Genomic DNA, 14707 nt, shown 5'->3' on the forward strand with positions numbered 1-14707 from the left:
TTTAACAATACAGTTGCAGTTTCTACATTTTTACAATGGTGCTATTTGGTCAACAGATTTATTCCCAACATTAGTATTGTTTTGACATTTTTGGCCTTTGACCTAGGTTTTAGTGTCTCGTAGCCTCAACGGCAGTCAGTCAACTCTATAACCAAATCCTGGCCTTCAGAGATAGAAAAACAGCAAAGTTTGTTCCCTGTAGCACAAGGAGAACAACTGGTAAAAACAGAATGGTGGAAAGGGGAGACAAAATATAGATGGCTTTTGCACCAAGTCCCAGTCAGCAAGGAAGTGAGAGAGTCATACAGCATGGAGGCAGACCTTTCTTGGACTCAGCCACCTGTGCTTAAAAAAGAGTGCAGAAAAAAAGAGCATTCACATGCTCAGGACACACCAGTGCTTTACAAGCAATAAAATTCATCAAGAAACTTTCATATGGCAGTCTCAAACAGCTGTGAATCATATTTCAACCTACCGGTAAACCTAAAAACTGGCCATGCACAAGGAGAAAACTCTTGCTTTTCTTTCAGCCAAGTGATCAGGTGATGCCTTGATTGGTGGGGATTTTGGAAGGAGATGCAATGACAGCCCCAAGGATCAATGCAAAGCACACTGGAGAAATTGGTCTCGAAATCAACATGCTTACTCAAAGTAATTGCTACCAGCGAGTTATCTACCTCTGTTAAACAAAAGGATTAACATAAAGGTGAACTGCAAATGCATTTCTCCAGCTCTTAATTCTCATGTCTCTTCTTTAAGCTTCAGTGCAGCCACTGTCTATTCTAAAAGTGCCAACAGCCCTGCTTGGCTGTTTCTCTCAACAATCCCACTGATCGTGCTCCCATACATTTTGAAACCAGTATTCTTTGTATAGCTCCTGGCTGAGGTGATGGATAGTCAACCGGTACTATGTAGGAATCACTAACAGGTTTCCTGATTTGGGGCTAGCTGTTCAATTTACTTAACTTTCTGTTCTCTTCCATGCCAGGGATTCAATTTATAATTGAGTGCACTCCAAATTGCACATTTTTGGTCAAACTGAAAACACTGCTCATAATTTTAAGGTGCAAATAACATCACTTCATAACATGCTGCATAACCCACATTTGTTCGTGACAGGATTTCAAATGAATCTACCAAAGAAATAGGTTTTGAAACATCTTAAAATACAAGGCGTAGAGAAGAACCATGTACAAGGATAGGGAGATTTTACAAGTAGCAATAAAATTATGAATTCCATCACAAGGATGCAGATTAAATTCCTTTTGAGTCTCCCTACCTTCACCACGGTTCAATGAATTAACACAACTATTGGGAAAAAGACATGGAGTCCAGTTTACAGATAGAGTTTATAATTAAGATGCACAAGATACCAAATATACTGACTCTACCTATATTAAGTCATACTCTCATTTATATTCCAGTTCTGCTCTTACATGAAGCATGGGTGCTGGGGTTTCTTTTAGGGAGTATTTCAACCTAATAGGTGTGAATCAGTATGCCAGCAATTGCAACTGAAGAAAAGAAATTCCTACAAGACTTAGCAGGTCAGCTATGAATCTGTTGAGAACGCATACCAGTTAATGTTGTAGCTTCATAAATTCACGCTATTTATACTTAGTACTAGTAAAGGTAGATTAATAGCCAAAACATATTTAAATTAAACAAAGTGTGCGATATTTCAAGGCAGCAAATGTGTTGCTGGTCAAAGCACAGCAGGTTAGGCAGCATCTCAGGAATAGAGAATTCGACGTTTCGAGCATAAGCCCTTCATCAGGATAATACCAGGAATAATACAGTTTTAATTTCATAAAGTCACCTTTAAAAATAATTATTTCCTTTCGTCCTTAGGAGTGCATGACCTCCCTTAAAGGGTTTGGGAGATGAGGCTGGAAGTCCTGCTAGCTGGCCAGTAATGGGGTGCTTAGTGACCATTCAGGGTCTGTGTAAACCCCATTTTGCATATCTGAAACAACAATACTCACCAAGCTAAGCCAAATTACATTCCACTATTTGAAGTGCCCACTCCTAGTTCAGTTATAAGACTTCAAAAACTGTAGATGTTTACTTTGAAAGACTTAGAATGCAAACATAAGCAGGACTTAACTGTGTCTAAACATTAAATAAAATTTTAATTCAGGAAGTTCCTGACAGATTTCCTACAGGGAGGCTCGTATAATATCTGGAGCCAAGTATCATAAATATCAGTATTCCAGAAATTGTAAGTTCTAGCCTATGTTGAGTCAATAGCCACATTGCCATAAATGGCTAAATCCAAGTAAGTTAAGAGTAACTCTACCTCAATGATGTCAGACAGCAGCTGTAATTTCCTGTAAATTTCAGAATCAAGGTGACCTACTGTAGTTCAAGTTAAAAACTAAACATTCCCTATTTAACATTTTTTTGTAGCAGTTCATCCCTTATAATTATATCTGACTAAATGAGCAACGAAATGAGAAATAAACCAAAGCATAATCTAGTAACTCTACCAGACAAGCAGAAAAAACTGCAATGAAAGGGAACTAACTTCAAGGGAATAATGGGGCCTGACTTGAAGGTGCAAGGTATTAAGCATTTCAGCACTTTATTTCAGATGCAAGCGACATTTTATTGAGGCACTACTAAATAAAATTAATTTTTCCTCCCATTATTTAGTTAGTTACAAATCAGGAAATTTTTGAAGCTCTCTGCCAGAATACCATTACGATACAAACGTTCGGTGAAAAACAGAGGAAATTCTCTTCTACATCATGTCCGCTGTTTTACACCGCCGGAGTATTTGAACTTCTGTAGCAATTCAGATGAACTTCTGTCAGTACCTGGTGTCCACCATTAACATACCTAGCAATTCTCCTTTTCAGTAGTATATGGATTCTGAGTCGACTGTCAATTTGCACCCAAAATTTTAACCACACCAGGAATCAAATTCCTGGGTGATATATTTTTTTCTTTATTAAGGCCAGCTTAGCACATTCTGTGCTTCAGAATTGATTTCACGGCATTCTGAATGCATTACAATTAAAATTGAACTACATTTTAAAATATGCTGAGCCATATATGCGCAAATGGATTGAAGCTTCAAACCAGAATTTCCCACAAAGAATTGTGGTGCAAGTTGTGTGCTTTCCACCATTATTTGTGGAATTCCCTTTGTGTAGGTAATAATTTAAACTCCGTTGCCACTGGTAAGAACAGCATAAAACAACTATCTTAAAAATGATTTGGAGATGGTGTTGGACTGGGGTGTATAAAGTTAAAAATCACAACACCAGGTGAGAGTCCAACAGGTTTAATTGGAAGCACACTAGCTTTCAGAGTGACGCTCCTTCATTAGGTGATTGTGGAGGGCTCAATCGTAACAGAATTTATAGCAAAAATTTACATCACACTGCAAATTTTTGCTATAAATTCTGTGTTACGATCGAGCTCTCCACAATCACCTGATGAAGGAGCGTTGCTCCTTTGTATCTTAAAGCGCCATTGCCAAATAAATTGAAAGAGGGAATCCTGACTGACAATGTTTGAATATTTCAGATCATTGTTAGTGATCATTAAGCATGAAAAAAACTCTGAAGTGAATCAGTACCTACAAAGTATATTCACCAGCAACATTCTAAGAAAGCCTCTGAATCATCTTGGTCTTGTTTTCTCTTGCATCTGTTAAATTGCTTTATATAATAATGCTCCAACTCAATTGAGGAACACTCAAATACCACTTTAAACATTCATTCACCCCCAAGACAAAATTAAATCAAATGGCTTAGATGCTTGTTAGTATCAAACTGTGGGGTACTAGAAAAGCACAGCCGGTCAGGCAGCATCTGAGGAGCAGGAGAGTCGATGCTGCGAGTATAAGCTCTTCATGATGAAGCAGCATCAAAATGTCATCTCCCCTTCTCCTCGGACGCTGCCTGACCAGCTGTGCTTTTCCAGAACCCCACAATGTTTTACACTGACTTCTACCATCTCGTCACGTTCTCATCTTTTCCTTGTTACTACCCCAAAGAGACTCACCTAACTAAAAACACAGTCTGGGTGGGATGCTTTTTGGAGGTTGATGCAGACTAGATGGGCTAAATGGTCTCCTTCCGCACTGTAAGGATTCCATGATTCTAAACTTGCTTATTCCAAAACCTATTCAGTTCTCAAGAGTTAAACTGTTTTATTTCAGGATCCCAATTCCAAAGTCCTTTAATATAACATCCTAATATGGACAGTTATAGAAGAATATTTCAAGTTTAAGAGGGAATATTCTTAACTTTGGGTGCAATCGAGAAATTGTATTAGTCACAATACAGTTCAAATTCTTACTAGAATGCACCCAAGTAATCATGAAATTCCAAAAAAACCCACACAATTGCATATTGTAATAGAACCTATGCACTTCTCTGACCTATGAAAATGTATCCCATGGCATATCTATGCAATTTTATTTATGAAAACGGATTTATCAAAGATAAGCATCCTCACTTCAAGTTAAAATTTACTGAAAGTGGCCAAAAAAGACGCAAAATTGATGAGTAGATTAATCTGTATCTACCAATCAGCTTTTTAAATAAATATTCTTTATAAGTGTGCCAATTAGTGCCTGCGTACCTAAAAAAAACACAGATGCAATCTAAAGAGCCTTCCAGAACTAGCACAGGCAGCAGTGTCAATCAATTACAACCTGGGTTTGTAAGCAGAGCCCAATTTGGGAGTGCTGCATCTTCAACAAGCAGAAAAAGATCATGAAAAAACAAGCTCAAGTGTTTGCAAGATGTAGCTTTCTTTTTAAATTCCACAATCCTCTACAATGACTTGGCCAATTTTACAACCAGATCCCAGCACAAACTAGTGAAAATTAAGATTCACACACCAGTTTTGAAATGGTGTTTCCAAACTAACATTTTGAGGGGATTGTTTCAGATTCTCTGAGCAGTTCATGTGAAAAATGCTTCCAAATGTCTTGTCAGGTGGCATATTAAACATTCCTGAACAGAATACTAGGTTTGAAACTGCTCCACATTAGTTGACCATTAACATGGAACAAAAACACATTCAATTATTTTTAGGTTCTTGAATTTTCAGCTTTCAAATACCAAAAAAGTTGCCTAATCTATTTCAATGCAACCTTCAAGTGAGGTTATACATCCATGGATAGCAAATAATTCAAATTTAACAAAATGAAATCAAACCAATTGTCCAAAATGATAAGCACTAGTATAAATAATTTTGTGCACTGTAGTTCCATTGACAATTTTACCACAGAAAGTGCTATATAATGAATACTTTTCTCACGATGAAGAGAGTTGTAGTGCTAGCATATTAGAGAACTGAAAGTTAAGAACCATGGGTAGAATGCTGTCTATAATCAGCATACCACCTGAGAATCTGTTGCAGCATTACATGTAAACACTTTAATCAGAAGCATCAGACAATGTTAATCTCACTCTGGTTTGATTCCCTTACCCACCCCCGGTTATTCTCTCTAGCAACTCTTTAGTAATTTCTTAAAGTCACCCTGGGCACACAAGAATGTGGTCCCACTAGCACTAACCAGCAGAGCCAGCTTACAATTCTGGACATTCCTGGTCTGTGGGATGCTAAGCCAAGGAAGAGATACACTTACATAACTTCACCATCTGGAGAGCCGATCTGAGGTATTCTGGTCTTGTCTGTGCAAACGTATGTGATCAGAACTCCCTAGTCCAACTAATTGTGGCAACTCTACCGTGTTTACGACCTAAATACAGAACAATTTATAGCAAAGTTATTTTGAAGACAAGCAGAATAACCATTATGGCCAATTCAGAGATAAGTTTACTTCCTTGCAATAAGTTAGTTAGATAATACCCACTGTTTCAACAGAAATAAATTATTTTCATATCTAGGTAGAAATCCCTGTTGAGGATGAGATTTTTCTACGTAGTACATTAAATCCAAATTTGAAATATTTGCTATTTGTGAAGATAATTATGCCATTGGTGTTATATGTAACACTGAAGATTTTTCATCACTGAGCAGATGATACAGGTCAATACGCACATTTGATCATTAAAACCCAACTGACATACCACTGCTCTCAATCAACTTTTATTAAAATTATTGATTTACTAAATCCTGAGGCTGTCTGGGGCAATCCAATATTCAGGATGACATGTGCCTGTACACCAACACAATTTTACTTTGTCACAGGACTGAGAGCTACAACTGATGCTCCTAGACAGGAAAAATTGTAAAAATCCAAGAACCAGGTAGAACTGACTGGATAATAGGAACTTTATGTCACATGTATTTTACACTACTGCAGTCACTATAAGCAAAAATGATTTCAAAGACAATAAATCAATTTACAAAATAGAAGCCAGCTAACAGATATTAGAAGTGGCTCTGGGTAACACAAAGCACACTCGGCAATTTTTCAATACTTTCAGCTGAAATCAGAACACTGCATCACAAGAGGCTATTCAACCCATTGAATCTGTGCTACCTCTAAGGGAAATCCAGTCAGTTCTACCACACACCATAATATCATAAATAACCAGAGGTGAAATATCATGTATTGGTTTGGCAAATTTAGCTTTCAGGGAAGCAGTGGCATGGCAGCAATGCCAATGGAATAAGCAATCCAGAATCCACAGGTGCTAATGCTCTGCGAACATGGCGTCAAATCACATCTCGGTAAATATTGACATTTGAAGTTAAAAACATGAAATTAACAGCTAGTCTAATGGTAATCATGTAACCACTGTCACTTGTTGTAAAATCCTATCTGATTCACAAATCTCCTTTGGGAAATCTGCTGTCCTTACTTGGTCTGACCTGCACGATTTCAGACTCATAGCAACATGATTGACTCTTAAAAGCTACTCAATTCCAGTTCCCACACCCCTGGAACTAATAACATTTTTGTTTGTTTATGTCCCTACTTATGTAGCCCATTAAATGGTCAGGTTTCAGTATGACAGACTTTACAACTTACAACCTTGTCAAATTACAACGTAATAATTCATACTTTACACAATCATCTCTGCTCCTTTAAACTGGTCCTATGCACTACTTGTCAGCAAAATGCAACCAACTTCAATAAAAGCAAAGTATTGTGGATGTAAGAGACCTTCAAGATAAACAAAAAGTGCGGAAGAAATTCAGTGATCTGCCAGCATCTGTAAACAAAACAGAATTAAAATTTTATGATCAACATGATTCAAGTTCTGAATGGTAGCTCTATTGGGCTCAAACTTTACAACATTAACTGTTCCTTCTCCGCAGAGACTGCCTGACCTGAGTTTGTCCAGCATTTTAACAAACTATTACAAAACAGTTCAACCTTAAAAAATACCATGTACAAATCAGAATATCTTGCACTGTGCCATATTTTATTGGCACATGGCTCAGTTTATTTTCCAATTAAACATGGTAAAGCTTTCACTAAGTTAGTACCAACCAAATTAGCTGCAACATGCTAAAAAGTACCCAATGAATTAATATTTTTCACTTCAAATTGAAACTGACCACTTACAAACACCTAGTGTGAAACATCTACCTAATAGGCAATGTACTAAGATACTGAAGAAATTGAAAGGTGAACAGAAAATGAGGAAAATACTTCCCAGGTCAGGCAACATCAACAGAGGGGGGAAACAGCAATCAGGTACTTGATCTACACAAGCTCTGATAAAGGGTCACTAACTTGTGTTTTCTTTGCATAGATACTGACAGACACAGTAGGTACTTTCAAAATTCTGTGTTTCCAACAGACTCCCAAAGAACAACCAACCGACCTTTGCGAGCCTTCTTCAGCGAGAGCCCTAGCAGAAGTGACCCTGGATCTCATACGGCACAAGATTACATTATCGCGGGGTAAATTGGAGAAACTAGGAAATAACAAACAACTTGCTGACCAAAACAAAAGAAAACAAATCAAAACAGTAAACTGCCTTTTTTTTTAAAAAAAAATCACTAATTGGAAGAAAGAACATTCGAAATGCCAAGAGTAATCAGACCGAATTCATAGATGTGAAGGAAAGCTCGAGAGAGACTAGGCCCCGAGTGCTGGTCACCAGGGGAAGGGGGGGTGGGGGGTGTTGGGTTTAAACTAACACCGACCTTGCGTTCGCCTCTGGTGGCGCACACTCCGAGCTGGCCTTGGCGGAATTCATACGAAAGCGGGTTGCCTTCCAGCCTGGGCTTTTCTTTTTATGTTTCGCTCCTTTCCCAGGGGCCGGCGTGCGGACAGGTCTCCAAGGTGGGAGGGAAGGAGGGAGATGTACGTGTTGGTGGTCGGGGTTCCCTCCCCGCCCTCGAGCCTCCTCCTCCTCCTCCTCCTGCGGCGGCGGCTGAGCGTCCGGCTCACTCCCCTTCCTCCCCCCCCTCCACGGTCTCCCGCCGGTTAAGACTGACGCTGCAGTGAAAAAAAAGGGGCGGCGAAGAACACTGCTCGCTTTTCCCCCCGCCCCTGTCGTGTCGGCGCCCGACCGCTCTAACACCACCGCTGGCCCGGACCTCGCTCTTGTTGCTGCTGCTGTTGCTGCTCCTGCAGCCGCCACTCCTCCTGGCCTCCCCGCTCCGCCATCTTGGTGTGAGGGCGACTCTCTCGCTGGCGCTTCCCCAGACTGCACCGCGCCGCGCATGGCAACTGCCATTCCTCTTCGCCCCGCCCCCCTCCGCACATCTGGGCTCTTAAAGGAACAGCGCCCTCCCTGTTAGACTCACCAGTGCCTCTCCCCCAGTCACTATTGTGCAACAACTTTTACACTATAAGGCGTAAGGTGGCAAAGGCCATGAACTTGCCTTCTCTGGAGGATCATCAACTCGGTGAAGGACCCTCTCTGGGTGGTCCGAAACCTGTTGATCTTCCAGCTGAAGGAGTTGACCCTGACTGAGTGTTGCAGACTGGCACATTCCAATGTCTAGGACTACGTGTTGAGGGACGCGCTGAAGCTTGGGGCAACTGCCGCCAAGCCGCGGTGGGGAAAGACCACCGTGTAACATCTGCCTGCCTAACGAAGAACAGGGAGCCCATGCAGTCATTTGGGCTCTCCTGACCCCTCAGCTAATTATATGGGCATGTGATTGAAAAATGTACAGACCTGTATATAACAATGATAAATTCTGATCTCTGTATGTAATTGTTTACATATGTATGGCATGACCAACTGTACAGACCATCAAATTATTTTACGAATAAAGTATACTTTTGAAATAAAAAAAACAACTTTACACTATAAAGTAGTCACCACAGACCTTAACCTGAAGGGCACTATACTTCAGGTGGTATTGCAAAGAAGAGTCCTTCATGGTAATTGCAGCCAGAAGCAGGAATTGAACCCAAGCTATTAGTGTTTCACTACATTATAAGCTAGCTGCCTAACTAACTGAACCTGATGAAGGGCTTATGCCCGAAACGTCGAATTTCCTGTTCCTTGGATGCTGCCTGACCTGCTGTGCTTTAACCAGCAACACATTTTCAACTGTGAACTAATCAGCACACAGCCTTAGTTTGTATTGGCAGAGGATGCCTTATAAGCAAAGGTTAAACAGATTGATGCACTCAACAGAAATAAATGTAGAAATAGCTGGAAAAACTCCGCAGGCCTGGCAGCATCTGTGAATAGAAAACAGAATTAAAGCTTCAGGTTCAGTGACCCTTCTCCATTGATGTCGCCAGGCCTGCTGCTTTCCTCTCTAAACTAAAAAAAGCCCAAATCAGTAACAAAAACAGAAGCTGCTGAAAAATCTCAGCAGACACAAAAATAACAGCAGATGCTGGAATCCAAGGTAGACAAGTAGGAGGCTGGGAGAACACAGCAATCCAAGTAGCACCAAGAGGTGAGGAAGTCGACATTTCGGGTGTAACCCTTTCTCCAGGACTGGGGGTGGGTGTAAGGGGAGCTGCAGATAAAGAAGGCGGTGGTGGGGTTGCAGGGTGATGAAGTAAAGATAGGTGAAGACAGGTAGAGGGTGCAACCTGATTGGGATGAATCCACTGGGTGGATAGCTGAGAGGAATGGAAGGGATGGGGAGGGGCTGGAAAAGGAGTCGGGAGATGGGAAGGGGAGGTTATTTGACATTGGAGGACTCAATGTTGAGTTTTCTGGGCTGTAGGAGTTAATGTTTCAGGTCTGGTGACCCTTCTCCACAGATGCTGCCTGACCTGCTGAATTTTTGCAGCAGTTTCTGTTTTTGTTTTTGATCTGGGTTTTTTTTTGTTTAGTGAAGAACTCAGCAGGCCTGGCAACATCTGTGAAGAAAAAAAACAGAGTCAAGATTTCTATCCATTTGAATCATTGTCACATGTATTCAATATCAACACATTAGAATGTGTGTACCATTGCTATGCATGGCACCATACACGTTAACTTAAAGTAAAACTTTTAAAAATAACTTAAAGAGAGTTCAGTATTTCCTTCTCCACTCATACGGATTTCGAGTCTGATACGGTTCTTATTCAAAACTGAGAACTGTTTTGGAAGAAGAGTCACACTGGAATTGAAACATTAACTCTGTTTTTCTCTCCAATGTTGCTGAGTTTCTCCAACACTTTCTGTTACTGTTACAGAATAGAAAGATGCTTTATGACCAGCACAGATCTGACATGCCAAAGGACATTTTGTTTGTGCTGTAAAAGTTCTATTCTTTTCTTTTAAAATCATTTCTGATTTCTCCATTCCATTTTTGATTTTTTTTTAACTTGAATGCTGGTGTTTCAATGTCCATGAAATCCAGTGCTCAGCAGAAAACATGTTTTTGTCGAGTTGGGGGTCGCATTGAACTATGTAAGTGGGTGGGAGAAAGGAGGTCAAGAAAGGCCCTGATAGGCAGAGGAGAAATCCAGAAAGGCCTGAAAGGGTGTGTCAGAATCTGGAAGCAGCCAAATGGAAATGCATTGAATGGATCTGCATGGGAGAAGACTGATCTGGAGAGGCCTGATGTGAAAGGCAGGTGTTAAGGACAAGGGGTGTGGCAAGGGGGTGGAGGTTGCTGGGACTTGGGGCTTAGTCTGGTGAGGGGCTGGAGTGATTCAAAAATGGGACTCCACTTATGTCGTTCCACATTTCCTCAATCTTCTCTCCGTGCCCAAAGCAAATTGTGCCTTACTCTGCCAAATTCCACACCTCCAGCCCCCCAACAGGTGGGACACATCCAGGTTTCTATTAAGTTCTACGACAATAGGGAACTAGCATGGGGACAAGTTGGGAGTTCAAAACCAAGAACCTGCTCTGTAGGTTGTTCTATATTTGCGTTATAACAATGGTTCTTTGATCAAAACCATATTTGTGATGAAGGGTATCTATAAATAAATATCATTTCCGAATTTGAATTCAAATATAGTGGCACATGGGGTTGATCACTTTTCTGAAAGCAATATAACAAGATTACACAGTTTTTTAATGAACCTGATCCAGTATTATCAGATAGTAGGGACTTGTTGAGTGTTAATGGAAAATTATTTCTACTGTAGAGTTTACAGCAGGTGGGTTAAACATTGAGAACATTGGTTCAGGATAATTAAAGGCTGATTTTAGCTAAGGAACCTGGGATCAAATAACTTTGGCAGTTTGGAGCAGATCTGCCTGGAATCAAAAACTAAAACTAGTTTATCTCCTATAAAACAAATAAAAAAAAAATCAGGGAAGCAAACTTATCTCAGTTGAAAAGTTTAGTTTGCACAACTTCCAGACCAGGAGTCGGAGGCTGAGGGGTGACCTAAAAGAGGTTTACAAAAGCATGAGGGGCATGGATAGGATAAATAGACAAAATCTTTTCCCTGAGGTGGGGGAGTCCAGAACTAGAGGGCATAGGTTTAGGGTGAGAGGGCCAAGATATAAAAGAGACTTAAGGGGCAACTCTTTCATGCAGAGGGTGGTTGTGTATGGAATGAGCTGCCAGAGGAAGTGATGGAGGCTAGTACAATTGCAACATTTAAAAGGCATCTGGATGGGTATATGAACAGGAAGGGTTTAGAGGGATATGGGCTAAGTGCTGGCAAATGGGACCAGATTAGGTTGGGATATCTGGTTAGCATGGACAACCAAAGGGTTTGTTTCCATGCTATATATCTCTATAACTCTACTTGGTTTACACTTCACAGTTTTGAAAAGAGCTGAAAGATCTAAACTCTGCTTTCGTATAAGAAGATTTTACAGTTCACAGGGAAGAACTGGAAGAATGAGCCACATCAAAGTCAAATATTTGATATCGAGGGGTAATGTTTTTGAATTTGAATAATCATTCGGAAAATAAAAAATTAGTTCATTTTTGTAACAGGGATAACAGGACAGCTGATGTCTCACAGCTGCAGTATGGGAGATTGTGGGACTCATGGACACTCGTGTCATCCATAGCAACCACATCTTCAGTGAGGGCCTATGGCTCAAGGAGAACTTCAGTGAGGGCCTATGGCTTGAGGAGACTCAGAATCACAGAATTGTTACAGTGCAGAAGAAGGTCATTCAGCCCATAGTGTCCTCACTGGTTCAGAATCAGTAAACTGGAGGCCAAGCTACAGGCACTGTGATGCATCAGGGAGGGTGAAGGTTACCTGGGCATTTCATTGCAATTGTCAATGACACGTTTTGAGCTATAATCTTCTGAGTTGGTCAGTGCCCAGAGACAGGAGGATGTGACTGTGAGTGAGCTTAATAATTGGCTTGAGGCAGAACTGCAAGTGCCTCAGTACTTACAATTGTGCAAAAGATTGAAGCAAAAAGGTCTCTGTCATTGATAACTAGTCACTGGCCCATAGACCAATCAACATCCAGTTGTCAGCCAAAGCTGTATCCCCTCAGCTCCAAAATGTCTGCAACTCAGACTTCAATTACTTGCATTTTCAAACAGTCGTTTACAATGCTTGTTATAGTTGTGAGGTTACCTGATTTTCAAAATTGCAACCACCGTTTCAAACTCTAATTTAAAACAGTTCTTTCACATTTCAGTCCACAGATTTAAAAAAAACCTAAAAATCAATCCTTACAATGAATGGTTATAGTACAGAAGGAGACTATTTGGCCTGTCTTACTGTGCTAGCCCTCAGAAAGAGCAATACACCTTGTGGAAATTCCTTTCCATGTCCTCATAGTCTGAAAATCTTCCCATTTCAGATAATGATCCAGATCCCTTTTTGGAAGAAAATACACACCGATCCCTCTGTTGCTGTCATCCCCTGTTGGATTGGAGTCTTTGTTTTATGTTATCTCTGGAGTTTTTCTCCCACTTTTAATCATTTCAAAATTCTCTATATTAAATTTCCATCTGTCATTAGTCTGCCCCTTCCACTAATCTTGAGAGTGTGGTGCTGGAAAAGCACAACTGGTCAGGCAGTATTCGAGGAGCAGGAGAATCGACATTTTATGCATAAGCCCTTTCAGGCTTACACCCGAAACATCAACTTTCCTGCTCCTTGGATGCTGCCCGACCGGCTGTGCTTTTCCAGCACCACACTCTCGACTCTGATCTCCAGCATCTGCAGCCCTCACTTTCTCCTCCTTTCATCAATCTGTCTATATTCTTTTGAAATTGTATGTTATCCTCCTCACAATTCCATAACTACAAAGATTGAAATGGTGTCTTGCACAACAAGGGCTAAATCATTAATATATTTCAGAAAGAACAGGGGAACTCTACCATGTACCTTCCTCTTGTGTTTCTGGGTTCCTTAATGTGAACTCAACAGTCAACTACAGAGGATTAGTAAGCTGCGAGTACGTTAAATTAACTTGATGACACCTCCTCATACAGGAGTGTATCTCAAAAGACAGATAGACTTGACAGGTTCAACAATACGACACTACTCAAACAATAAACTATAGTTGCATTCCTAATGATGGGTTGCTGGTCACATGCAGTTTTATATCCTTTTTCCTTTATTATTTGCATATTCTCTTAAAGTGACATCACAACATTAACTCTGCAACCATTTACAATTGCTCTGTCACTCAGCCATTTTGGTATCCATATTTTACAGTTAGATTTCATGAGTAGTACTCAAATGCCTTTTGGAAGTCACTGTACACCACATTAACAACCTTATGTTGATCAAAAGTCTCAGTTAGTTCAATATGATTTTTCCTTAACAAACTTCCTTAACAGACATTCCTTATTTCAGCAATATTTGCCTGAATCATCATTTCTACAAGCATCCCTACTACCAAGGTAACCTGACTAGACTGTTGTTCCTGGACTTAGCTTTACACCCTCTTTAGAAGAGAAGTTAACATTTGCAATTCTCCAGTTCCTGGCACCATTACTAAGCCTAAGAGATATTGGAAATTTATGGTCAGTGGGTAATTAATGTGCAATTACCACTCTCTCTTCTCAACATTGATCCCATTCATCTTAGAACCCTCTATGTTCTGTCACCCTTCACTCATCATAAATCTTGCTGTCCAAAATTATAATTGAAATCTCTTTAGGAAGTACTTGCATTTATATGATTACTTTCAGGTCCTTAGAAATTTCCAAAATGCTTAATATTCCCAATGAACTATTTTTGAATGATTGCCACTGACACTGATGTAGGAAAGGCAACAACCAACTTGTACATAACAATTGAATAAATGTTTGATTGTTTGCTTTAGTTGTTATTCCTGGGGTGGGTGGGAGGAGAGGGGAAGATTGGACAGAACACATTATTCTCTCAGGATTATAAGTTTTGCCACTTAGAGTCCTTATGTATATTTAAAGTTGAGATAGATAGATCCTTGATCAGTAGGGGAAGAAAGAG

At 40.2% G+C, this 14707-nt stretch overlaps 1 protein-coding gene across 2 annotated transcripts in view; it reads right to left on the minus strand.

Annotated features, from left to right (window-relative positions):
* Positions 1-8589, minus strand: part of ube3a (ubiquitin protein ligase E3A) — a 67260-nt gene extending 58671 nt beyond the window's left edge. The window contains exons 1-2 of one of the 2 annotated variants that reach the window (XM_060826242.1): positions 8092-8589; positions 5612-5725 (exon numbers count right to left, since the gene is read on the minus strand). Coding sequence is in view for 1 of the 2 variants with exons in the window: in XM_060826241.1 (XP_060682224.1) it covers positions 8092-8144 (53 nt within the window). In the remaining variant the exon portion in view is untranslated. The remainder of the gene's footprint in view (positions 1-5611; positions 5726-8091) is intronic. The other variant, XM_060826241.1, reaches the window with a different exon arrangement.
* Between the last annotated feature and the right edge of the window lie 6118 nt (positions 8590-14707).

This window comes from Hemiscyllium ocellatum, chromosome 6 (genome assembly GCF_020745735.1).
Source record: "Hemiscyllium ocellatum isolate sHemOce1 chromosome 6, sHemOce1.pat.X.cur, whole genome shotgun sequence".
NCBI classification, from domain to species: domain Eukaryota; kingdom Metazoa; phylum Chordata; class Chondrichthyes; order Orectolobiformes; family Hemiscylliidae; genus Hemiscyllium; species Hemiscyllium ocellatum.